The sequence below is a fragment of the Wasmannia auropunctata genome, unplaced genomic scaffold (genome assembly GCF_000956235.1).
Source record: "Wasmannia auropunctata unplaced genomic scaffold, wasmannia.A_1.0 LD336052.1, whole genome shotgun sequence".
NCBI classification, from domain to species: domain Eukaryota; kingdom Metazoa; phylum Arthropoda; class Insecta; order Hymenoptera; family Formicidae; genus Wasmannia; species Wasmannia auropunctata.
Genome location: NW_012026838.1, coordinates 6938 through 30468, shown reverse-complemented (window position 1 = coordinate 30468; position 23531 = coordinate 6938). Strand labels below are relative to the sequence as shown.

Sequence of the window (23531 nt, the reverse complement as noted above, 5' to 3'; positions counted from 1 at the left end):
CGGAACAACCGGGAGCGGTGCGGTTTCCGCGTGCGGTACACACTCGCGGTACTCGGTGAAGACGTGAAGTCACACTGGTCCGCAGTCACCGCGTGGTGGATCGCGCGACCTTACCGCTTCGCGCGGGATGCCGCGAAGCTCTCTCTTTCGCTCTCTCCCTCTTACTCCGATCGCTCGTACGTACGCGAGTCGCGCGGCCCGCGCGCGCTCGCTCCGCTCGGCTCGGTGCTGCGGCGCGGGTCCACCGCCGCCGCCGCCGCCTGTCCCAGCCGCTGAAAAACACACCCCGCGAGACGACCGCCCGACCAAGCGTTTCGGCTACACGCGCGACACTGATCAACCGATCGATACGGCAGCATCGAGCAGCCGGAATCGCAGCCGATGTCGCCGCGGTCGCCCGCGACTCGATCCAGTGGCGCTGCTGTCGGGCGAGCGTGCGCAGAGAGGTGAGGATCGGGCGGGGCGTGGAGGAAGGAAGATCCGCCGTCACACGTGTGCGTGCGTTGCCTCCGTTCTACCGTAAAAATAATAAAACACGAAGCGTCCTGTAATAGAAAAATAATAAAATAAAGTTGCCTAATGTAAAAATAATAAAATGTAGGGCGTCTCTCGGCCATAGTTGCATCATGAATATTATGATCGCGTAGATGCTCTCCAAGAGGATCACGCGTTCCTCGGCGAAGACGAAGAGAACTCTGCTCGTGTGGATTATACTACTTGCTACAACAAAAAGGCCAAAAGGGTCGTTTAAATATGGTAAAGTTTATTTAATAACATCACAGATACAATAATTATGTACATAAGAAAGCGCCAGCATTTTTCGGAGCTGTACACTTCCGTCTCTATCTCACTTGTCAACACTGTAAGCACTGAAGTACTAAGTTTCGGGGGGGAAAAAAAAGGTGCTGCGTATGAGGGCGGATATCTGACGACTTCGGACAGGGATAATTCCGCTCCGAGTTACGAAATCGTTAATAGTTTAAAAATCATCCGGAATCTCCCGTCCGGGGGGGGGGGGGTAGTGGAGGGAGACGCGTTTCTCATCTCGAGACGAGGGAAATTTGGTTGATCACCTTCCGAACGCGCGGGACTTTTTTCGCCTCTCCTTTCAACGACCGTTTCCGTGTCTCTCTCTCTCTCCGAAGTTATTATAGGTTGTCCTCGGACGAGGACAACTTGTCGAATACGTAAAGTTTCAGTTGAGCGTCGTGCCTCTGCGGTGGCGCGGCAGAGTCGGGCTTCGCCATTTGCGAGGCACATGGAGGATCTATAGTACGGGGTAACAGAGTACGGTTGAGCTCGGCCATCGAGGCAGTTGGGTCCTTCAGGGGTAGGGTAACTTCTCTTAAAGAGTCCGTAGGTGAGGGAGGAAGCACCACTTTCTCGGGAGCATTTTGAATAAATATCACCCTGGAACAGCACACAGTTTGCATACGTAATCAGTAATCCGAGGGACGGGTAAAAGAATGATGGAGGAACTGGGAGGGGGAAAAGGGGAGGACGGGAAGGCAAGAAGCCCAAGTGCGGCGTATCCCTTACCTATTAAATGCTCGCCACTTTCTGCACAATGTAATGTACGCTTTGCATTGGATATACATAAAGACTAATCCGCCAGTGGAACCGATCACGACGACAATCAATTTGGTCCAGAAGGACCAATCGACGAATCCGCGACGGGCCTCCTCCACGGATCGTTCGACGAGCACGTATAGGGACCATGCCACGCAGAGCGCGGCCACGGCGTGAAAAGCGACCGCGCACCACAGCTTCCGCACCTCCAGCGCGGACATCTCGAGCTTCTCCCACTGCAAAGACATTACAACGTTTAACACTTTGGCGTTTGACGAGGACGTATCTCTCGTTCTCGGAGAAAATTCCCCTCCCCGCGGCGGAAGAAATTTCACCTACCTCGCAGAACGGTTTTGTCTTGGCATGCATGATAAATGTGAACTTGCACAACTCGCAGGCGCGCGTGTCCGAAGCTTTTATCCATTGTTGAAGGCAAGCCTGATGCACGTAGCGCAGACTGCCGCTGCAGTAGCACGGCGCCAACAAAGGGGCGCCCTCCTCACCCTCGCAGTGGCAGATCCTATTTAACAAAACGCGTAAGATTTACTCGCAATGAAGTGAAGATTGTACACGTGTTTACAGCTATTAATGGTACGACGTACAATCGTGTAATATGACGATAACGATATACGCGACGTTGTTATAGTTCATTTACCTGCAAATATCATGGTTGGTCGAAGATAACGTGCTTACGGACGAGTGGCAATCATCTGGTATAATAGTAACTACTGTACCGTAAGCGAAATTCTGAAATAAGCATACTTCTGTGACTCACGACAGGAAGAGGTCACTATCAAAATGTCCTTATCTTTCTATACAATTTATGTCCACGTATAAGTACTTTTCAGATATGTTATCGCGATACATTAATAATCATCAAGGTGACATAAAATTGTAATATCCAACAATAAGAATAAAATATTTCGTTTTGAAACGACGCGTTTGATATCTTTGCTCTTGCAATATTGCCTCTGTAATTGGCTTAGGTATAATTTCTTTATTTTGAAACACAATATACGAGGTGTTTTTTTTTATTAACTTCCTTAAACTGCGGATTCTTCAATCTCTATTTTGAATTTCTCGTTAACAAAATATCAGAATATTATTATGTGTTATTTCTTCGCTATTCATTTTTAATCAAAATTATATATCTCTAAGTTAGAAATTTTCTTATTAAAGTAAATTCTTCACTTGAAATTAACTGAAGATTATAATTTTATTTTATTATTCTTAAAAAAAAAAAACTTATTTCTGTTGCATAAAGTAGCTTAAAATTATATTTAGTAAAACTGATGTTTCTATAAAAGAAAACTCGACACAAAGATTCTGCAGTTTGTAAAAAGTAAGTACACACAGTGAAAAGACATTTTATATTCTCAATTTGATGAAGACTCAAAAAAACTGTGTAAAGTATTGCGCAAGTTAATTCTCAAGCAAGAAATGGTCACCTGTGGTATCCATTCTGATAGAGCTTCTCCACTAGCGGGACTCGTATTATTGGAAGGACCAATTGACAATGGTGGTTGCCAATCAGGCGGATTAACATTGATCTGATGAACCGGCATTACTCCTCAACCCTCACCAAATGTAGTAAACACTGACAATCAAATTTGATTAAATGTATCTTGGATACATGATTATTATGTTCTTTTTTTTGGTAGTGTCTCGATGCCAATCGCAGTATTATGCGTTTATTCGTATCTCTCGAACATCATTTTGTCCTTTAACATCAATAATGCGCCTGAAATCAGACATTCAAGTGTTACGTTTATAAACAGATCTACAAATAGAATGCTTAAAGTTATTTTGTAGAAAAGCATTACATACACAAAAACACACACACACACACACACATACATACGCACACGCACAAATTATCCTACAAGATAAACATCTAAGTGCAACTTCTTTACATAATTATGTAATAACTACAATCTGTTTGCAGGAGCAACTTTTATGCATATGTACACACACACACAAAGCCCACATACTCACACATACATACGTATGTTTACGTATTCATTTTGCCAGTATGTCTGCCAACTTACCAATATTCAAGCTATTAACGTCTACTTAACGAATGAATAATTAACTCCGGATTAAAACGGATCCGTTTAACGATACTCAGACAACAGTTTGTCAAATTAAAGACTAAAGGTTCGAAATCGAGCATAATTACGAATATGTCAACGATATATCTAATGACATTTGGCAAGGTTAAATGCGGTAGACAATAAGTTTTTCTTGTTTTTTCCCGAGAAAGCTTTATGGAAATCGCGAGAGTTGTTGCGAGACAAGTCTCAAGAGTCGCCCCGCGACTCGCGAGAGCGAGATCGGAGGAGCGACAAAGGTGACTGGCGTGTGTCGCGCTGCGTCGCAAATCCCCCTCGCGTTTCGCGCGGGCGAGCGAGCGGGCGCGTAGAGAGAAGGAAAAAAAAACGCTCGTCGATATCGGCCCGACGCGAGGGCGAGAGAATTTCAGCGAGACACACCACGGGAAGTAGAGGAGAAGGAAAACAAAGCCGCACACCGATACGTCGCTTGTACATGCACACATACATACACGCTTTCGCCCTCCTGCGGTCGGCCGTCGTCGTGATGTTGTTTGTCGCACTGCCTTGCCGTCGGCCCCCGAAGTGAGCGACGACGGGGGAGGTCCGCCGGGTGGCGAAATTATTCGCGGACCGTTTTAATATTACTCGCAACCCAACGACGAGGAGAGGAGGGGGTGGGGGGCGGCGGTGGCGGTGGTGGAAAACGGGCACGGCAGATTTTGACACTTCGTCCTGAGTCAATGACACGGCTACCAGGAGAGGACCGCCGCGCTCTTCTCGGTCACTCTGTGTGCGTCTCTCTCTCTCTCTCTCTCTTCCTTGCCTGCGTTGATTCCGCGTGTGCGCCCGCGCGCGCGCGCGCGCGTACGTGCGTGCGTGCGTGCCGTGCGTGAGTCCGTCCGTCCGTCCGTCCGTCCGAAGTGGACTGCTGCTGCCTGGAGTCGGGAGAGCGGAGTCTCTCCTCTTAATAATCGCGTGTCTCGGCGCTCCTGGCGTCGTGCACGTCGCAACACCGTCGCGGTAACGCGCTGACACTCGCCGCAATAACTCGCGAGACGACGAAACGACGACCGTCCTCGTGCGCCGCCGTCCTCTTCATCGCAGAGCGCGCTCCGCGCGCGACACTCTTCTCCTGACACTCCTCCACGACCCGCGCAACACAACAACACGGCTGATGAAGGCAAGCGCGCTGCGCGTGTCGTATGTATACCCTCGCGATCGCGACCCGTTCGTCTGCTACTACGCCGCCATTGGCGTGACGTAGGCGCGGCCTTGGACGCGCCCGGCCAATGCGGGCCGCGTGAGCGCTGCCGGGTAACGTCTCGCCAATAATAGCGCGGGACTTTGAAAATCCGCTGCGTCCGCGCTAATGCGCCCGTGTGCGTACGATATGGAATGTCTTTTTATCGCCGACACACACACCGGAAGTTTCCGATTACTCGCCGTATCCGATAAAGATATACCCCGCTCCCAGATATCGTTTATCTCGTATTAAAGAGTTTATTTGTGAAATTTCCATATACCTTTGATCGCTATTTATAGCGACGAGCGTCCGGATGCGAGTCCGATTCGCGCGAGGATTTAATAGCAGGAAATTGAGAACGTTTTATTCTACTCGCAAAGGATGAAATTTCATTGAGATAAATTCTGCACTTTTAACTTACTCGAAACTCCTACAGCAGTGCCAAAGAAAAATGATGTTATATTTATCATGTTCATTGTCTCTATATTATATATTTTTATTCTCCTTTTTTCGAAAATGTCGAAGGAATCACTATAGCTCTTTAAAATGGATCTTATTATTGAAACAGGATTAATTGCGCGTTGCTGTGTGTCTACGCAAAGACTGCCAAGTAATTCTCCTACAAGAGTTAACAGGGCTATCTCAAGGTTGCATACCATAACTAATGTAAACAGTAAATATTTACAATAGAATCACTTCTGTGTAAGAAAATGTATATACATACATAATGTGTGTATGTGTGAATGTAGGGTGATATCAAGTAATGTAAAAGATTTTAAGGATTGATTTTTTACACAAATTTAAGACGAAAACTTCATATGTTCGAAACATTACTTAATATTCACCCTGTGTGTATGTGTGTGTGTCTCATATATATACACTGCATATGTGTTGCGTATGTACAGGGTGGATGTTAAGTAATTTTTAGTATTTAAAGAATCGAAAAGATTATCTGTATTTCTCTTATTCTCACTCTCTGTCTATGTGTGCGTGTGTGTATGTATTTAAAAACACTCAAATTGTATAGTAATAAATTTAAATTTTTGATTTACATAATTATTCTGAAGAATTAGTTAGCCTAATAATTAAATAAAAAATTTTTAGTCAGAAAACCTGCCTTTTTAAATTTATTGATTTGTACATCAGGAGATAGAATTTAAAATAAAATATAAATTAGCGTTGAATATAGAATATGCAAGATGAAATATTCATAAAAAATATACAGAACAGTTTGTTTGTTAATAATAATTATATAAGCGGTTACATCGTTTTGATTTTATTGTTTTAGAAATTTCTCTTAGATGTAGCGTGTACAAAGAGACAGGTCAAACAGACTTACAATTGTCAATTTGTATGTATAATTAAAATCACAAGATGAATACAAAAAGGTATAAAGTAGTTTGTAATAATACTTAAAGATATAAACGAGTACAAGATTTTAAAGTTATAGATGTTTTACAAGTTGGGCATTTTTTGGTTGTACGAAAGAATGTCTGCAGGCATTCTGAGCAAAATAGATGTCCACAACGAGTGGTAATTGGTTTCAGATTGGATGACAGCGATTCGAAGCATATCGGGCACGTTAGAGCTACCGCTTCTTTATTATCCAACTCGACGGTGTAACACGTGTTTTTGTCTTCATCCACAGTATCATCGAGGGTCAAAATTTCATTTGAGCTGGTACTATGAGACACCTTCGCTTTCTTTTTAAGGTGCCTCCTAAAAAACACATTTTTAATTATTGACTAAATGTATTCTATTTTCCATTGAGAAACAAGTCAATAAGGATAATATATACAAACATTTGATTATCCAGCATGCTCCCTAAAACCATAGGAGATAAGTGTCTTTTATGATTATGATTATTAAGATGATTATCTAAATTAACGGTTGTATTATGGCTAGAAGATACACCGGCATTTCTCTGTCGTGATCTTAAAGGTCTGAGTGATCTTGGTGAGTCTTTAGTTAAATCGATAACATCCACTATGGTGGGCGACGATAAAGTTTCCGCCGAAAGGTCCACAACTGAAACATCTTCCATTTTGTATGTGCTTTCTAAATTGCCCATACAATAGGTGAAGTACTACCTATCTGAAAATTTTGATAATATAAATTAGGATATTTGATTAAATTGATTTCATTCTGCAATTATTGTAAAAACATCTAATTTTAATGTCTAATAATATTTATAGTTAGATATAATTAAACATTTAATTATATTATCGTTATTTAAGAGGTAAATCGGCCGAAGCTTTATGTGAAATATATTTTTAGTGGTTTTGGTATTTATGACGAAAAGTTCATGTGACGTGTATAGGTTACATTGCATGAAACAATTATATATCATGGCCGATTACACGTTTCTGCGAAATTCCCGCAAATCAAGATAAACAGATAGCGTACGCGTTAACGGATATTTGGTTATATATACGGTCAAAGGGCACATACCTATTCTGGAGAAATTATTTTTTAGAATTTCCAGCAATCTACAGCCGTTCCTTCGCGCTCATTTAAACAACGTTTTTTCGAATCAGCTGTCTCCCAGGTGACGAGACTGTCCTTCTCTCCCTGTCCGCGGACTGGCGTGCCGCGTGACCAGGCGTGACTCTGCGCCCTCTTGCCGTTTGTTATCGTTTATTCGTTTATCGGAGTTAACCTACAAATTTGTTTTGAGGGGGAAAAAAAAAGGAGAGAGACAGGAGTTGAACTATATTGACTTTGAGGAGAGGATTCGTGCGCGACCCACGGACTTTGGTGGACGTCTGTAATCAAGTGATTTTACGTTCTGAAATCTTCGCAACTTTTTAGTATTTCTGTGCTTTCGCATTAGTATTCACTCATCACTGCTCATCACGTCTTAGTATTGCATTATTCGACTGAAGAATTCTGGGCGTATTAAACCCCGTATAGGGGGTAGGTCCAATAAGAAAAGAAGAAGAAAGAAGAAGACTTTGAGGAGAGCATAAAGCAAGAAGATTGGCTGACGCTAGGTAGTATATTTAGATTTGTTAAAAAGATAGGCAGAATATATAGTAAGAGGGTAAAAGACTATACCTAGAATAAGTAACTCTGTGTTATAGAACCCTAAGGATTGGGTTGAAGGCATTGAAGGCACACAAGTTTTCCAACCGGGGAACATAACCTCCAAAAAAAAAAATTTGAGGAAAAAAGAACACGAAGGTCTACATTGCCCCGAGTTTATTCAATTTTTCCGCGACAATGGAGCGGAAGCACGGAAAGACGTCGGACGACAAGGAAAAGGACGAGGAGGAAAAGCCCGTGGTGCCAAAAACAGCTGTGGACCTGCAAAGATTGAAGCTAATGAAGTTGATGAAGAACGTGGTAAGATAACTGCTCATCGAGGCTGCCGGATCTACTTTATTGATCGGCGCTGTCGATATCGGAATCGTGTTAATTCGCGTTTCTAATTGCAACAGGACAAACCGATTGTACTGCCGGAACGTCCGAAGGCCAAGAACACGCCCTCCGTACCAGAATTCGTTCGTAACGTTATGGGCAGCAGTGCCGGAGCGGGCAGCGGAGAGTTTCACGTGTACAGACATCTGCGACGTAAGGAGTATGCGCGGCAGAAATTTATTCAGGAGAAGGCGCACAAGGTGATTATTATTGCACGACATGTATGGACATCATTGGCGTGTTTTTTTTTGAAGAACGATGCATGCACTGTTCATCTATTCTCTTGTTTTCGCCGACGTGAAGAGAAAAAGAGGGAGGATGTAGAGAAAGTGTCAAGAAAGTGCATGCACCGTCTTCAAAAGAACCTACCGCATGGCTGCGTTCCACTTAACGCTCGCAACGCGCTTGGAATCATTTAATCCGTGTTGTTTATCAAGTGTTAAACATGAATAAGTAATGCTCGCGACGCTCGCATCAAGTAGAACGCAGCCCATGTTGTGAACGACAACAGAGTTGTCTAAAGAGAAATCATCGATTTTTTTCTCATTCTAAAGATGACTTTTTCTTGTTAAAATTATAGGAATTCTTGGACGATGAATATCATAAGAAGTTAGAGGAGAATAAAAAATTCGCAGATGAGGCAACGGCGAAGAAGCGCGCTAAAAGACAGAAGAAGAAGCAGGAACGCAAGCAGAGGAAACGTATGAAAGGTAAGAAGGACAACACTGTCGTGGAGGAAAAGCATAGTGAGAACGACAGCTCGGATGAGGATGAGGAAGAAACTGGGACTGCGAAGAGTAGTGAAGTGACTGAAGAAAATGACAGTTGTCCTGAGAACGTGTCTACAAATGAAGGTGAAACAAAAGCAGCAGCAGAAAAAGAATCGTCATTACGTGCGGAAGAAAGTCAAGAGGATACGTCAAAGACACTATCTGAGGTATCAAATGAAAATGTTCAATGTGAAAATGGCACCTGACATGTGTATTAATTTTGCGATATCTTGTTAAACTTGAAACTGAACTGATTTAATGTATTTATGTCAGTTTACTCATCCTTGACTAGAATTCTATATTGATATTATACATTATTATAAGAGTTTCATACATATTAATATGCAGTTTTTTTTTTAACGAACATTGTTAAAATAATTTACACATGTGTCGTCAAGATCTTCCTTTTTCTATTAGTAAAAAATTATAAATTGCAGTAAATAGCTGGTAGAAAGAAATATTGGAAAATACGTTGCATTGCTTTATTTTTCATCGTTTTAATTGTACAAATTTATATTGTAGAGGTAATGGCATCTAGATTGTCATAGCGGTTAGTTTTCTCGAATATATTTGCCAGAGATTGAGCGATTTGTCGTTCTTCGACGGAACGTGCATTCCTCACATGTTGCTCCAGTTGAGCTTTTGCCTTGATGAAATCTCCCAGCTTTTCAGGCAAAACAGTCTCCTGCAACAAGATTTCCGTGCACAGAATTACAGAATTACACCCCAATTTATGTATGATTTAATAATTTTATTTTGCATAACCATATACCTGAAATTGCTTTATGAAATTGGAAATTTCTTCTACATGATCGCCAATCTCGATCCAAAGACTTTGCAATTCGGATTTTTCTGTACAGGCAGCGATGCGACTAAGAGTAAGGCACAACTGAAAAATATATATTCTACTTGTTAAAAATAATAAATAATAATTAAAAAGTATATATACATTTATATACTAATTCCAAAAATATTGTGTAAGAAAACATACTTGTTGAATCAACGCGTCTCGATGCGGATATTCAACGTAGCTTGGGACATGCTGAGCATTTTCAAACGCCAATACGATACTTTTCCACAACATTACAGTATATTTGCCGTAATAGTTACACGAAGACAATGCCCATGCGGCGTTGGTGCGCACTTTAAAATTTGGACTATCGCATATCAAAGTGGAAAGCGCTGGAAATACTTGATCCTATAAACATATCCAATTTTACACATTTATTTACACAATTAAATTCATTGGCCATTTTTTTCCAAGTACGTACTTTCCAAGAAGATGGTAATATTGCATCTGGATCGTGGCTCAGAACCAATCCTAAAGCTCGGCAGGCATTCCATCGTACCTAGTGTCATAAATAAAAGATTTATTTTTATAGCGTTAAATAAATTAAGAAATATTTAAGATACTTTGACATATAGATGCCGAATAATAAAACATTTGATGCGTATTAAGCAATCGAGAGACAGATTGAGATAAGTTTGATTGATAAATAAATGAAATTATTTTATTATAAGTTAAAAGATATACAATTATAGAAATTAATATATAATAATTATATCTAAAATTATCAAGCCTTTTCTCTTACTTTCATATCATTTCCTAAAACAGCACATTTGATAAGCGCATCCAATCCCAATGTCGTATCGGAAAGTATATGCTTCTGTGGACATAGATATAAAATAGTTCCAATCGCTCTGACAGCGTTACACTTCACTTTATCGTTGTCTTTTGCCGCCTTGACGCTTATAAGATATAGTTTGGGTAATAAATCTTCTAAAGGAAATGGTTCCACCTCTTCATGCTGTCTGGAAAGATTTATAGAATATATTTATATACATAGAAAAGATGTATCGCATATAGAATGAAGGAGGTCTGAAAGACATACTTTTGCCTGGAAAGACAGTCGCACAAGTTCGCCAATGCCCAAGCGCTTTTCACACGAACCCCGAGATTTTTGTCCTCAAAAGCTAAACAAACTGTATCAGCCAGATCCATGAGGAAGCCGGTATCGTGCTCCAGTGCCGGTAAAGTCACCAACATCCCTAACGCACGTAAGCCGGCCGCTCTCACGGCACTTTCTTCATCACGAACCGCTCCAAATAGTATTGTAATTATTAATATAATTTTTTGCCTCTGCAAATATAAACGAAAGTAAATGCAAGCAAAATATTGGAGATACGCGATGAAAAATATTTAGCTAACAAACGTCATTTTTCTTTAGCAAATAAAAGCTCGAAGCAATTTACGTTTGGAACGTACTTGCTAAAAAATGACGTTCGTGAGCTAAGTTGTTTTGAAAAAAAAAAAAAAAAGTAAAAATTGATATGATTATAGCCTCGTTATCCCGATTATTCTTACCGACAATTGTATTAATACATTTCCACTGATGCTACCCAGACAATCGCAAGCGGCTTCTCGCAATATGGTTTGCGATGTTTGGGCGAGTGATATCATAGGGTCAAATATAATGTTCCAAAATAGTAAACCGCTGCTATGATAAGTCTCGGTTGCGAGGCAGCCGGACATAATCTCCAAGACCCGGCATGCGTGCAGTATCACTTGGCTTTCCGATTCCTCCATAACCGAAATTAACGTCGTAGTCACGTTCTCCAAATGAGGAAACACAAGGCTTCCTGTGTTAAACGCCAATCTGCCCATGAGTTTTAAAGACTGAAGTCGTACAGGTGTATTGACCGACTAAAATGGCACAAAAAAAACAACGTTAATTTTTTCAATTTGAAACTGGCAACCGCTTTAAGCTTTAAATGTAAATCGCACGTCACCTTATTAGAAATATTTCCTAAGCACGTGCGAACCAGCAAGCAAGCGTTTTCATCTTTCGATGTTGACGTGCTCTCGTTACAGCTGTCTGCCGAATTTTCGACATCTTCGATATCTATTTCCTCCTCTTCCGTTTCAACGTCATTAATTGAACTGGTATCGAACCGCGACCTTTCCGATTCGATTCCACCCACCGTCTGCCTGGCTAATATGCTCAATATTTCCTGAGTGATGGGTTCGCTCGAGGCGAATGCTTCGAAAATGGACAGCGCCGCGACACGTACGGTCGGATCTGAGAAAATAACTTGGTTGTAATGACAATAAATAAATTAAAAAAATCATGTAGAATAACAGAGGCCAAGAGCCACGTACCTTTGTGGAATATGTGCGGTTTGCAGTTCCTAACTAATTTGGTAGCCAAGCCCGGCTTCAGTCGCTCGTACGGTGTGCCCTGTACAAGAGCCGCGGTGCACTTCAACGCGTGCGTTAACACCGCTACATTTTGCTCGGCGAGCAAAATTAACGATAACGTAAAATGCAATTCCTTGACCATTAGGCATACTGTGCCGAAGAACGTGATGAAGGAGGTGTGATTGGTGTCTTCGGCATGTATTAGAAATGGTTTAGCACCTGTCAGCAGCTCGGTCAATGTGCTCAATACATTCTGCCGTACTTTCGACGTAGGCTCGACCAATATGCTTCTCGTCAGTACTCGCGCGTCGTTTCGCGAGCCGGTGGCTACGATTTGCGGCCAGTATCCGAAGATGTCTCTGCTCCGAGTGAGCGCCACGAGGGTCTGCAGCAAACGTACGGCTCCCAGCCTTACTTTGGAATCGATATGGATGGAATTGTTGATCTCCGTATCCGAGGTATCTGACTCGCTGGAATACTTGGCAATTCCCGCGTGTTCCGGAACGGCATTATTTCCCGTGTCCGGGGGCGTGGCCTTCGGCGTCCTCTTGGACTTTGCCTTGTGGTTTTTGAGATTCTTGCACTTGGGAATTACGTGAACACGTTCCGGGAGATTCATCGCAGCCGGACGAAGTGACTGTGGCGTCGCGACGGAGTAGCCTTTGATGCCGTAAAATAGGAACGCCTGCACCACTCCTAATATCTCGCCGGTGAAATTGGACGAGATGGAAATCAATTTTTCGCAGATCATGTAATGCAAAATGTGCAGGCACGAATTTATCGCCTATAAATATTAGCAAGTAATTGAATGATGTGTACAAATACCCCTTTTAAATTACGCAGGAATTAAATTACATACCTTACTGTAGTAAAGCTTATTATCCTTGTGATACGGTAGGAGTGTTAGAATCTTAAAAACTACATCTTTTATCTGACATATAAATTCGTCCGACAAGCAATAACAGCCGCTTTTGTTCACCACAATTTCCTCCAAACATCCAAGTGCATGGAAATTGATTTCCGACCATGGATTGGACAACGGATTTAAATACTTCATCAACACATCCTTGTCCTTGAGTAACAAACGTACATGCTGAAACATCGAGTGGATGCCTGATTTTAATGATATAATTTGGCTCGACACTCTGTGTTTGCTGCCAGGGGAGAAACCTGCGTATACTAACATGATTGACGTCAAAGAATCCAAGGTGTAGAAAACTTTTTACAGCGATTAACACATCGACCTGTGCCAGCGGCTCAGAAAATTCCAACGCCTCCAGGATCCAGCGTTTGCAGGTCGCAAATGTCCGGCCGTGGAGCACGATGTTGCTTTGAGTTAGATTAAATAGAAATTTACAAAAGTTTCGGACTAAGGACGTTTCGTCAGGTAGAACAGCCGCGCAAAGTTGATTCACCAGCAATAACACCGCCTGGAAATACATTACGAGATTAATCAACGAATTGATAACAATAAGTTTGAGATGCAATTATTAACAACGTATTTTTAATAATAAACTAAAAAATATTTCTCACATTGTAATTTACAGTATTGAAGCATGTGTAATCCAGATCGTTGAGGTCGTTCAAATATGCATTGATCTGCTTCTTGTCGCTGGCCCTTGTACTGGTTAACGAGAGCAATCTCTCGATCAACGAAAAAAATTGTGTGGTATTGTCGCGATTTATGTGTAACGAGGCCATTATCACGTTCTTACATTACGTAATTTCGTTGTCTAGGACAGGATAAGTAACTTCGACGAATAATTTATAATTTGTGTATGTACATAACTACGCGACATTGCGCGCGACACTAATAATTATGTAAATTTAAAAAAAAACGATGTATACATCACTGTATGCACAGTACATACACTACATACAGTATTGTTGCGGCTCGACGAAACGAGCAGAAAAAAAGGAGACTAACCTATATATTGACAATACATGGCTCTTTTGGTTAGTATACATTTTTTCACGGTTCGCATCTCGGCTAGAACGCAAAGATCGTAACCTCTATAGGTCTTATCTACAATACCGACAGTTTCCTTCCAGAGCAAAGAAGCGGCAACCTGCTCTATTATTCAATCGAAATAAAAAATTTATTGTTTAAATCGTCACGATATATTGATGAATCTTGAACAATTTATTGTTACTAATCCTACAAAAAAATTTCAGACATTTTTACTCTAAAAAAATGTTGAAATTTGAAATTTTTATACAATTTTTAAAAATGTTTCGGAATAAAACAGTATTATTATATATTAACTTTTGCAAATTATTGTATGCAAATATTCTCGTGGATGTTATCATTTTAAGTACATATTATTGTAATCTCTTCCAATTATTACATTTCCAATTTCTTTGTTTCAGTATATGTATATAATTTGACAAATGGTTAAAACAGAGATAAATATAATACATATACTTAGATACATATACAGAGATAAATATAATATATATACTTTAGCCTTTGATAATTTGGCACTATATATGTCACATTCAAATTTTATCCACAAATATTTGACATATTTGGAATTGTAGCATTATTAGTATCTCTAGATTACAAAAGGAGACAGGTAAAATAAATTTTTAAATAGAAACACTTAAGTTTACAGTTTAAAAAGGTTACAGAATTTAAATTTTATTTAAATACACGTGATTTATACAGAAGAAATAATCTACATTGGTGAAGATTTCATTTAAATTTCAGTTGCCAAAAAAAAAAACGTTACTTATTCAGTAGTAATTTAAATCATTTTGTTCAATAACAACTCAAAGAGAAACATTAAAAATGTAATGTGTGTATGAAATACTGTACAACAATCTTAAATCACAGTTCTAATAATTTTAGAAACGTATGGCAACATGCGTTGAAATTATGATCCAAATGATCCAAATTATGATTCATTATGAATATCCAAAAGACTCATTGATGTACGGAATCAAGTTTTTCAGTAACTTGCATTGGTCAATACACACTGTCTGTGCCGACGCGGAACATCTAGAAACTATATTACATTACAGAAAAAAGGACAATTCATCGTGAAACTATCCCTTTGAATGCATAACATACGTAATTGCTTTCAATGACGTTAATAACTGCATACGAAATGCCGTTCTTCAATAATTGTCAATTGCAAACGTTAGGTATGCATGAAATGCGCGAAAATGAACGCTGATATACATTAATTATAAGCATATAAAAATGATTCCTGCATTCAATATCTTGCGCGAGAGATATTTTGCGATTACAAAAGAAGTAGAAAATATTTTTTTTTACGTGTACAAAAGAAAAATGATTAAGTAATTTAATGCGCATCTGTGTGCATGCATGCATATCACGTTTTTAATAGCACAGCTAACAATTTGGCAGTTGAAAAAGGAATGGTAACATTATCAAGTGGCATCAGACGCGAGAATCTTTAGAAAATTTTACACATATATAAGTGTTACATTCTGAGAACCTTGTGTGCTACCGCGAGTCTAGCGAATCCTCAAAAATCTCAACTTTCATCGCTCTATCAATCGACTCTCTAATTCTTTCTGCACTAGTCGTCATTAAACTGCGTGCCGATTAATTAATATACAATAACTGCATTCTCTAGTTTCGCTAAAGCTTTACCATCGTTTCATTTAAAATACATCACAACGATACGGTGTGTGTTACTCGTGAATATTCCCATCACTAAACGACATTACTCGTCGTCCAACGTAGCTGTTTGCACTTTTTTCTGCGTTCGCGGAATACGGAAATTTACGATTGGTTCGGTTGACAGGCCGCGTATATCGGTCTTGCCTTCTCCTTCGCCAAATCCGTGGCCTTCTTCGCCGCGTCCTTCACCTTCTCCGCTTTACCCTGCAACGAATGCTGCAGGTCCTCCGCAAGGCTCGGCTTCGCTGTCGCGCCGTCGTCCGTGGCGCTGCTGCTGTTGCTGCTGTGGCCGGCTCGCATGGAGAAACTCGTCTGGGACAATTCTGGATTTAAAAACTGCGTCGTGCGAGGAAACATGTTCGCGAGAACGTAGTTGAAGCCCTCCGACATCTTGACGCAATTCTTTTTAAATCGATCCAAGCCAAAGGCCTGTATCGCCCTGCTGAAACCAAAGACCTGACTGTCGATCCACGCCGATCTCTTCGCGACCGTCCACTCGGGATTCTCCTCGGAGATCTGATACACCACCTTCTCGACGATACTCTGTAAGAAATTATAATTCTGTCAAAATAAACCTGACCAACATAATCGATAATAATTAAAATTTGCTATTTCAAGACTATCAATTTCTAAATATTTTTAATGTGTAACGATCTAATAAATCAAAGAATCCGTAAACAAAAATTATTCTTACAAATTACGTATGTTCTGTAAACAAAATATTTTATCTCAAGGATGCAAATTAATTTATTTAAAAGGATTTTTCATGGAAATAAAACATCTTCACTTATGTCTCTATAAGAAATTATAATTCTTCAAAATAAACCTGATCATCCAACATAATCTTTAATAATTACAATCGCTCGCTATTTCAAGACTGTCAATCTCTAAATATTTTTAATGTTTAACGATTAAATAGATTAAAGGAATCAGTAAACAAAAATTAGTCTTACAAATTACGTATGTTCCGTAAACAAAATATTTTATTTCGAGCATGCGAATTTATTTAAAAATAGGACTTTTAAGAAATAAAACATCTTCACTATTTCTCTGTAGTTGATTTAAATTAGCCTACCATGACTTTGGTGTAACCCAAATTTCTCGTATAGGTAGTCAAAGTCTTCGCCTCAGAATCAACAATGCTCTCCTCCACGATCTTGACGATGTTTTTACCGATGAATCTCTCACCCCATTTCGGCACTTTGTTGGTTTTCGTCAGCAGTCGCTTGGAGTAGAGCTTTCCGTTTGTGACTTCTCTCGAGATCGTGTCCTCGGTGAGAACGTGCGAACTGAAGTGGAAAATCGTGTAAATGCGAGTTTCACTTTCCGTCTCGAGTAGCGCACATACACACGCACACACACATTCGGCGCTTATGTAATATTTGTGTTTCGACGACGCGCGTGATGTAACGCGCGTCCGGCTTACCTGTGCGGATTGGGATATCTCTGAAAGAATCCCCGAACGACCTGCGTCCAGTCGAACTTGAAGACCGTGATGTTTTCGTAATACTTCACCATCGTGCGGGGACGACGTGCTCACAAGTCCGCTTTTACTCGGCAAAAGAAGAAGGAGGGTTTTACGGGAGCTGAGAGAAGGAGAGAAGCGACGGTGACGCGCGCGGTGTCGCGCGAAGATCCTCGTCGAGATCGGCGCAGATTACCGCGACCGGCAACGGATCAGAGTCCGCGGCGAACACGCCGCTTCTTGTCGAACATAACGCGAATCGCGTATTTCACACACGCGCGATTACGTGCGCCACGGCAATGCACGGCGTGAATGGCGTGATAAGAATATACGGGCCCGGAATCAACGGAGACAGAGAAAGTCAGCTGTCACGTGTTGAATCGTTCGTCGAGACCATTGACGACGTATTATTAAAGACCGTCGACAATACGTGCGAATTTCTGTGATAAAATAAAGCGACGTTGTTGTCGTCGCAATGAATTTTATGATCGCCGATATTATAATTAAAGTACTAAAGGCGCGCTGATTGTTAAAATTTAGCTGATAACGTAAAAAAAAAACTTAAAAAAGCTGATAACATGTAATATTAAAGTACCTTTTCATGCGCTCGACGCTCCATTTTACCATCAAACAGATTAAAATTGCATTGATATTAATTAATTTTGATCACGTGATCTATTTTAGTGTTGAAAATGAGCGTCGAATGTCAAGAGGTATCTTTAATTTTATAATTTATATATTATATTATCTTGACAATTTTCGTAGATGTATATATTTAGGACTCGATTTATAGCTACTTTAATTAAAAACTGCAATTTTATTTAGGTTTTATTATCCACAGTAATAATGATTGTAGAAAAAAAAGTATAATATATATTTTTAAATTATAGTTTCACAGCAATTTTACTAAACCAGCCACGCTAACTCCTGTAAGGGTGTCGGTCTTTAATAATATATCTCGTCGGTAGTCACTCTCCGTCTTCAACAAGTATAGTGGCCAATAGCCGACGGGATCGCCGATTCGACGTATTTCCGCGTCGAGAGCGCCTCGGCGGATGTGCCGCGGCGCGTCTGCCGTCTCGCAGGTCCATGGCGCGGTAGCGTGGTCAACTTCCTTTCGTACGGTGCGAAAAAGCCGTGAGGTGCGTGCTGCATACCGCTGCGTGAAATAATCCACGAGCATCGGGTGTTTCGAGGGTTTCGGGGCCGCGTTTCGCCCCGCGTTCGCGATCGGCGTGCGACGCGATCTCCGCTCGCGCGCTTATGTTCGTTACCGCGTGTCCGCGGATGGTACTTGCTGACAGACGATCGCGGGGTTAACCTCTCCGGCCGGGCGCCCCCACGTCGCGTTCCGAAACGACCGGTCGCTCGGTCGTCGTCGGTCGCCTCGCGATTCCGTTCTCCCTCGAGACGTCACGCCACGTGGCGCGACGCCTCCCGGCTCTTCTTTCCCTTTTCCTGGACTGTAAATTCGTCTTGCATGCGACACGAGAGGTTATGCGACGGTCGTTGCTTCAAAGTGTTTACATCGTCAGCAAGGATTTATCTCGACGCGCGATTTGCTTTAGACGAAAAATAACGACACTAACGTTCTCTCGGTTCTACGGGAAAAGCTCGCTGGGATATAGCTTATGTTGTGCGTTAAGTTTGGAGTCTCTACAACAGTCATTTACATGTCTTGCTTTTTTTTTTCAGCATACACACCATCAAGATGGTGAAGATTATGAAAATAGGGAAAGTCGTGCTGGTCCTCAGCGGCCGGTACGCAGGCAGGAAAGCCATCGTCATGCGCAATTATGATGAGGGAACAGCGGAGAAACAGTACGGACACGCTATGGTTGCAGGCATCGACCGGTACCCACGCAAAGTCCACAAGAGGATGGGCAAAGGCAAGCTGCATAAACGTTCTAAAATCAAGCCTTTCGTGAAGGTGAGTCTGCGCTTATTTCTAGCAAATTCTATTTAGAAATCTTGAATTTAAAACTTTCTATTGTGCAATCTTTTATCTTTTGATATTTTTGTTATACGTGTATCGATTGCACCTCTTCTCATTTGTTTACAAAACATTTCAGATCCTAAACTATAATCATTTAATGCCAACGAGATACACAGTGGATCTACAGTTGGAGAAGGTGGCCCCTAAAGATCTTAAGGACCCAATGAAACGCAAGAAGGTTCGCTTCCAGACGCGCGTCAAATTCGAGGAGAGGTATGTAATCTGATATTCTTCCGCCGCTGCAAATTCCGATTGCGTCGCACTCACAATCGATATCTAATTCTCGAACGTCGTTTTTTTCAGGTATAAAAACGGTAAAAACAAGTGGTTTTTCCAGAAATTAAGATTCTAATTGTTTCTAAATAAAAGTCTGATATACAGATGTAAAAAGAAAAGGTGAATACAATTTTTTCCGTCACTTTATCCTATGTAAAAGAGATATACTGAACCTTTATACATATATATATTTTTATCATCTATTTTATTTGACTTTTAGCTTATAATCTGAACTTACACTTAAGTTATACTTCATAACTCTCGTTAAACTCTCCTGCCATCCGTATCCATATATGAAGTGTTCAATAAAACTTGTAAGTTTTTTTAAACTGAAATTCCAGCTTTATTTTAATTTGCGTGTTTTATATCATATACGAAGTTATGTTTCTTGCGTTTGTGCATTGGTATATCTAAACGATTTCAGTAGGCTCCTGTTATTTCAGTGATTATCGTAAAAATTAAATATATAATACTAGTAGGATATTTAAGAACTGTGATCTGTGGTATGAAGCAAAATATATAGAATTTATATGAATAACATTAAATAAACAGTTTAACTCGATGGAGGTATAAATGCTCCGAGTAAAGCGATCTTTATCTTATAAATCAACCTAATTGCGCGCTTTAACTAGATCCACTACCTCTACTTTCGCGATTTGTTGAGTTTTTTGATACGCTCGTCGAGCAACGCTACGTTGCTTTTTATAACCTCCATGTTAGACGCAAAACTTTCCTGCACTCCCTTCAGCAGAGACTTGTTGCTTTCTAGTCCCGACGAGATTTCTACTTGCAGTTCCTCTAATTTTATTAGAGATTTACTGAAGGCAGCGGCTGAAATGCAACGTGTTCTTTTAGAATGTTTTTTTTTTTTTTAAGACGAGCACACAACATTCGTCATCATTGAATAATCGTACCTTGCTGATGAATGTCACTCAGTGCCAATAACCTTTCTACCGTTTGCGGTAGAATTTGCGATATAGCATCCGTTTTCTTCATTATTTCATACATCTCCGAGATCTGCAAGAGAGAAATGTGAAATAAGTGATTCCCATTACGCAAGATATTCATAAATTCGTAAATGTTAATTTTAACTCTTGGTCGACTTGTTTCACCTTTTGCTCTTGCTCCGATTCCTGTTCCGTCGTTGCCCTCTTCTGCGCGATACTGTCCATCCGGTAAATCAAAGTGCCTAATCTCGTTTCGATGGTGTCCAATTGATTGACATCTAACAACGAAGCCTTCGCCTCCAGTTGCTGCACGGCTTCCATTACGCCCTGACACTTAAGATTCTGTGAAAAAAAAAAGGAAGTCGTAAATCTCGAAATGCATATGCATGGAGAAATTATGATGAATACCTACCTGCGAGAATTTCGAAAGCTTGTCGTTACTCGTTCCTATGATATTCTCCAGACAGCAAAGTCGCTGCTCCAGCTCTGCGATCCTAGCGGCTTCCTGCATCCTCGCCTTTTCCGGTAAGTACATCATCTGATACTTAAGGACACCAGGCTCGGCTGGCTCGTTTGTCTTTTTACTCCCCGATGATTTGGTCGAAGGCACGCTGGTCTGCTTGAACAATTCTATCTGCGACACCAGTTGTCTGTAACATTAAAACATCATTTTATAGTACAATTTTGATCCAATGGAAGAAAAACTTGTTACAATTTATACGTAAAGCGGCGTCAAAAAAATTAAGTCTAAGATTTAAGAAAATTGATCAATCATAGTTGGTTATTCATCTCATGTGAGAATAATCGATTGTGGCTGGTCAATTTTTGTAAATCTCAAGTCTCAGATGTAGATGTTGCTTAACAAATTTGTAGGTTTTCAGTTCTACATACTTAAGTATAGTGCCTTGTGGATCCGACAGACTCGCAACTACGTCAGGCCCCAGACACTCTTCCAGCTTCAGAGAGACCAACTGTTTCTCTATCTGCCGCGCCTGAGAAATGATCTCGCTCGCGGATTTGATCTCTTCCTCGTCCTTGGATTTTTCCTGCGTACACCCAATGTGCATTAATGTTACTGCGAATAATACTACAGAATAATCTTGGAGATTTTTTTATTGACAACAACAGCAGTTTACCTTTAACTCGTTCACCTCTTCGTACAATTCCTTGACTTCGCATTGCAGTCGTTGGAACTTCTGCAGAGGAGTTTCCTTCTCGCCCTCGCCAACGAGCTCCCAATCGCCGAATCTGGAAACGTTATGTGTTACATATATATCGTTCTTATATACGCCTGATATTGTTAAATACTGAAAAACAGCTCGTACTTGTATCCCGTCCTTGGCTTGTTGGACAGACGATCTGAGAAATCAACCGGCTTCCCGACGATCTGCTTGCCCTTAAACTTGTTGAACGCCTCCTTGGCACTGATGTGCAGCTGCTCCACGCAAGAGCTGTCCGGTTCATCCTGAACGAATTGATCGCCGATTAGTTGCGATAAATTAATTACGCACAAATGCAGATTCGATGGTGTTTTACCTCGCAGTACATCCGCATCTGCTCCGATTCCGGCAAATCGCTCGTCTCGTAAACGTCAAGCTGGTCGTACGCCTAGGGCAATAAATGCAAGTGTTGCACGTACAACTGTATTTATTCGCGCGAGACAAACGCGCAAGGATATAAAGAGGACTTACAATTCCGGGTAAATCAGCGTATTTAGGATCCGCCATTCTCTTGCCTCTGATTTCGAAAATCGTTCGGAAATAATGCAGAGTGTTGCGCCAGCGAACTTTTGACTAAGGTATCCGTTTTTGACATATACTCCACGATCATGTGTGTGTGTATGTGTCATGTGCGGAGCAGAGAGTGGACGCGCTCGCATTTTAGGTGGAGTTCGTTTACTAGCGCCCCTGGGTGCACAAAATGTGTACAAACTTATAAATACCAGAGAGGTATAAGTATGTTGGTAAATCATTATTTGGTTCGCATCTGTGCTAGACCCACTTTTCGAGAGAATGCTGGGGCTTTATTCTTGAAAAATTGCGCAGTCGAAATCCTCTCGCAAATGTCCTCTCTCAGATTACGAATATTTCCGGCGAATAATTCGCAGTCTTCGACTTTGTTCATGTATATATAATTGTTTCGTTATATGTATATACTATACATATATACGTTACGACACGTGTAACAAGAATTATATAAAAGTTATTAATTTTTCTCAAAATATATATATTATACATAAGCGATATTAGATATATTATCATTCAATATATAATGATTACAGGATCGTTTTTGTACATTTACATTTACACAATCGTATTTTTACGTGACCAATTAATCGTTATTTTATGATCGACAGTGAAAAATTTATACATGTTAATTATTTTTCAATTTTTGCAACGTGAAAATTAAAAAATGTGTATTCGTACAGCAAATGTGAAAATCGAAAAATTACCTGTAAACTTCTCACTGTCGAATAAAATAGTGATTGTTATTTCAGTACTGCCAAAATGATTGGTAGTACTGAGATAACAATCACTATTTTATTCGACAGTGAAAAGTTTACAGGTAATTTTTCGATCTTCACATTTGCTGTACGAATACACGTATTTTTTAATTTTCACGTTGCAAAAATTGAAAAATAATTAACATGTATAAATTTTTCACTGTCGATAATAAAATATAACGATTAATTGGTCACGTAAAAATGCCAAAATGATTGGTAGTGTCATATATTCTTCAATTATCCCCGGGCCTACTTGACTTGACGAAAATTTACCTTTCGTCTTTGACCGGCCGTCTTTTTAATAATAGGTACCTCGTCGGTGATGATACGCATAATGTATCATTTTATCCTTACTTAACTATGTAGTGAATATCAAGAATAAAACGATATATCATCATGTATAAAACGAAACGAATGTACTCTCTATACTATAGGTA

The 23531-nt window shown here is 40.5% G+C and overlaps 7 protein-coding genes across 13 annotated transcripts; 2 read left to right on the top strand and 5 right to left on the bottom strand.

Moving 5' to 3' along the window:
• Positions 1–742: 742 nt before the first annotated feature.
• LOC105451344 (E3 ubiquitin-protein ligase MARCH8) lies at positions 743–4888 on the bottom strand. Of its 4 annotated transcripts, none has more exons than XM_011691715.1 (6): positions 4129–4888; positions 3018–3310; positions 2225–2316; positions 1909–2089; positions 1540–1805; positions 743–1410 (listed from the first exon to the last, which is right to left on the bottom strand). In XM_011691715.1, exons 2-6 carry the CDS (start codon positions 3132–3134, stop codon positions 1149–1151), a joined length of 918 nt encoding a protein of 305 aa, XP_011690017.1. In that variant the 5' UTR covers positions 3135–3310; positions 4129–4888; the 3' UTR covers positions 743–1148. The 4 variants fall into 4 exon arrangements, with proteins under 4 accessions (XP_011690017.1, XP_011690018.1, XP_011690019.1 ...); XM_011691716.1 differs by having other exon boundaries at positions 4133–4888; XM_011691717.1 differs by lacking the exon at positions 4129–4888 and adding an exon at positions 3618–4088.
• Positions 4889–6121: 1233 nt separating this feature from the next.
• LOC105451343 (uncharacterized RING finger protein C548.05c-like) lies at positions 6122–7453 on the bottom strand. Of its 2 annotated transcripts, none has more exons than XM_011691712.1 (3): positions 7318–7453; positions 6669–6960; positions 6122–6585 (listed from the first exon to the last, which is right to left on the bottom strand). In XM_011691712.1, exons 2-3 carry the CDS (start codon positions 6935–6937, stop codon positions 6279–6281), a joined length of 576 nt encoding a protein of 191 aa, XP_011690014.1. In that variant the 5' UTR covers positions 6938–6960; positions 7318–7453; the 3' UTR covers positions 6122–6278. The 2 variants fall into 2 exon arrangements, with proteins under 2 accessions (XP_011690014.1, XP_011690016.1); XM_011691714.1 differs by having other exon boundaries at positions 6669–6956.
• Positions 7454–7591: 138 nt separating this feature from the next.
• On the top strand, positions 7592–9514 carry LOC105451342 (PRKR-interacting protein 1 homolog). Its single transcript, XM_011691711.1, has 4 exons — positions 7592–7859; positions 7950–8211; positions 8307–8486; positions 8867–9514. The coding sequence occupies exons 2-4, from the start codon at positions 8089–8091 to the stop codon at positions 9260–9262; spliced, it is 699 nt and encodes a 232-aa protein (XP_011690013.1). The 5' UTR covers positions 7592–7859; positions 7950–8088; the 3' UTR covers positions 9263–9514.
• A 10-nt stretch (positions 9515–9524) lies between these two features.
• Positions 9525–14212, bottom strand: LOC105451340 (HEAT repeat-containing protein 6). 3 transcript variants are annotated; one of them, XM_011691708.1, is made up of 12 exons: positions 13789–14210; positions 13440–13685; positions 13115–13348; positions 12217–13039; positions 11847–12136; positions 11422–11760; positions 10949–11196; positions 10649–10868; positions 10328–10405; positions 10048–10254; positions 9829–9945; positions 9525–9741 (listed from the first exon to the last, which is right to left on the bottom strand). In XM_011691708.1, exons 1-12 carry the CDS (start codon positions 13954–13956, stop codon positions 9568–9570), a joined length of 3144 nt encoding a protein of 1047 aa, XP_011690010.1. In that variant the 5' UTR covers positions 13957–14210; the 3' UTR covers positions 9525–9567. The 3 variants fall into 3 exon arrangements, with proteins under 3 accessions (XP_011690010.1, XP_011690012.1, XP_011690011.1); XM_011691710.1 differs by lacking the exon at positions 13789–14210 and having other exon boundaries at positions 13115–13368; positions 13440–13532; XM_011691709.1 differs by lacking the exon at positions 9525–9741 and having other exon boundaries at positions 9866–9961; positions 13789–14212.
• A 651-nt stretch (positions 14213–14863) lies between these two features.
• LOC105451339 (PRELI domain-containing protein 1, mitochondrial) lies at positions 14864–17844 on the bottom strand. The gene is made up of 3 exons (XM_011691707.1): positions 17334–17844; positions 16983–17196; positions 14864–16450 (listed from the first exon to the last, which is right to left on the bottom strand). The coding sequence occupies exons 1-3, from the start codon at positions 17423–17425 to the stop codon at positions 16010–16012; spliced, it is 747 nt and encodes a 248-aa protein (XP_011690009.1). The 5' UTR covers positions 17426–17844; the 3' UTR covers positions 14864–16009.
• A 565-nt stretch (positions 17845–18409) lies between these two features.
• Positions 18410–19763, top strand: LOC105451338 (60S ribosomal protein L27). The gene is made up of 4 exons (XM_011691706.1): positions 18410–18514; positions 19068–19302; positions 19445–19581; positions 19672–19763. The coding sequence occupies exons 2-4, from the start codon at positions 19084–19086 to the stop codon at positions 19718–19720; spliced, it is 405 nt and encodes a 134-aa protein (XP_011690008.1). The 5' UTR covers positions 18410–18514; positions 19068–19083; the 3' UTR covers positions 19721–19763.
• Positions 19764–19963: 200 nt separating this feature from the next.
• On the bottom strand, positions 19964–22451 carry LOC105451337 (probable dynactin subunit 2). The gene is made up of 9 exons (XM_011691705.1): positions 22283–22451; positions 22128–22199; positions 21917–22056; positions 21728–21839; positions 21483–21637; positions 21004–21241; positions 20757–20933; positions 20559–20661; positions 19964–20475 (listed from the first exon to the last, which is right to left on the bottom strand). The coding sequence occupies exons 1-9, from the start codon at positions 22316–22318 to the stop codon at positions 20288–20290; spliced, it is 1221 nt and encodes a 406-aa protein (XP_011690007.1). The 5' UTR covers positions 22319–22451; the 3' UTR covers positions 19964–20287.
• Positions 22452–23531: the final 1080 nt, after the last annotated feature.

Bases quoted from the DNA above. Each gene is read 5' to 3' on its own strand.
- LOC105451344 (XM_011691715.1), bottom strand. From the start codon at position 3,134: ATGCCGGTTCATCAGATCAATGTTAATCCGCCTGATTGGCAACCACCA. The intron at 2,317-3,017 runs GTGACCATTTCT...TGCTTATTTCAG, and splicing joins TATCAGAATGGATACCACAG to AATTTCGCTTACGGTACAGT. The intron at 2,090-2,224 runs GTAAATGAACTA...TTTGTTAAATAG, and splicing joins ACCAACCATGATATTTGCAG to GATCTGCCACTGCGAGGGTG.
- LOC105451343 (XM_011691712.1), bottom strand. From the start codon at position 6,937: ATGGGCAATTTAGAAAGCACATACAAAATGGAAGATGTTTCAGTTGTG. The intron at 6,586-6,668 runs GTTTGTATATAT...TGTGTTTTTTAG, and splicing joins AGCATGCTGGATAATCAAAT to GAGGCACCTTAAAAAGAAAG.
- LOC105451342 (XM_011691711.1), top strand. From the start codon at position 8,089: ATGGAGCGGAAGCACGGAAAGACGTCGGACGACAAGGAAAAGGACGAG. The intron at 8,212-8,306 runs GTAAGATAACTG...TAATTGCAACAG, and splicing joins TGAAGTTGATGAAGAACGTG to GACAAACCGATTGTACTGCC. The intron at 8,487-8,866 runs GTGATTATTATT...TTAAAATTATAG, and splicing joins TTCAGGAGAAGGCGCACAAG to GAATTCTTGGACGATGAATA.
- LOC105451340 (XM_011691708.1), bottom strand. From the start codon at position 13,956: ATGGCCTCGTTACACATAAATCGCGACAATACCACACAATTTTTTTCG. The intron at 12,137-12,216 runs GTACGTGGCTCT...TTATTTTCTCAG, and splicing joins ACCGCACATATTCCACAAAG to ATCCGACCGTACGTGTCGCG. The intron at 10,869-10,948 runs GTATGTCTTTCA...AAATCTTTCCAG, and splicing joins GACTGTCTTTCCAGGCAAAA to ACAGCATGAAGAGGTGGAAC.
- LOC105451339 (XM_011691707.1), bottom strand. From the start codon at position 17,425: ATGGTGAAGTATTACGAAAACATCACGGTCTTCAAGTTCGACTGGACG. The intron at 17,197-17,333 runs GTAAGCCGGACG...TTTCCACTTCAG, and splicing joins AGATATCCCAATCCGCACAG to TTCGCACGTTCTCACCGAGG. The intron at 16,451-16,982 runs GTAGGCTAATTT...AATTTCTTACAG, and splicing joins TGGGTTACACCAAAGTCATG to AGTATCGTCGAGAAGGTGGT.
- LOC105451338 (XM_011691706.1), top strand. From the start codon at position 19,084: ATGGTGAAGATTATGAAAATAGGGAAAGTCGTGCTGGTCCTCAGCGGC. The intron at 19,303-19,444 runs GTGAGTCTGCGC...AAAACATTTCAG, and splicing joins AAATCAAGCCTTTCGTGAAG to ATCCTAAACTATAATCATTT. The intron at 19,582-19,671 runs GTATGTAATCTG...CGTTTTTTTCAG, and splicing joins CGCGTCAAATTCGAGGAGAG to GTATAAAAACGGTAAAAACA.
- LOC105451337 (XM_011691705.1), bottom strand. From the start codon at position 22,318: ATGGCGGATCCTAAATACGCTGATTTACCCGGAATT. The intron at 22,057-22,127 runs GTAAAACACCAT...CAATTCGTTCAG, and splicing joins AGATGCGGATGTACTGCGAG to GATGAACCGGACAGCTCTTG. The intron at 20,662-20,756 runs GTGAAACAAGTC...TCTCTCTTGCAG, and splicing joins AATCGGAGCAAGAGCAAAAG to ATCTCGGAGATGTATGAAAT.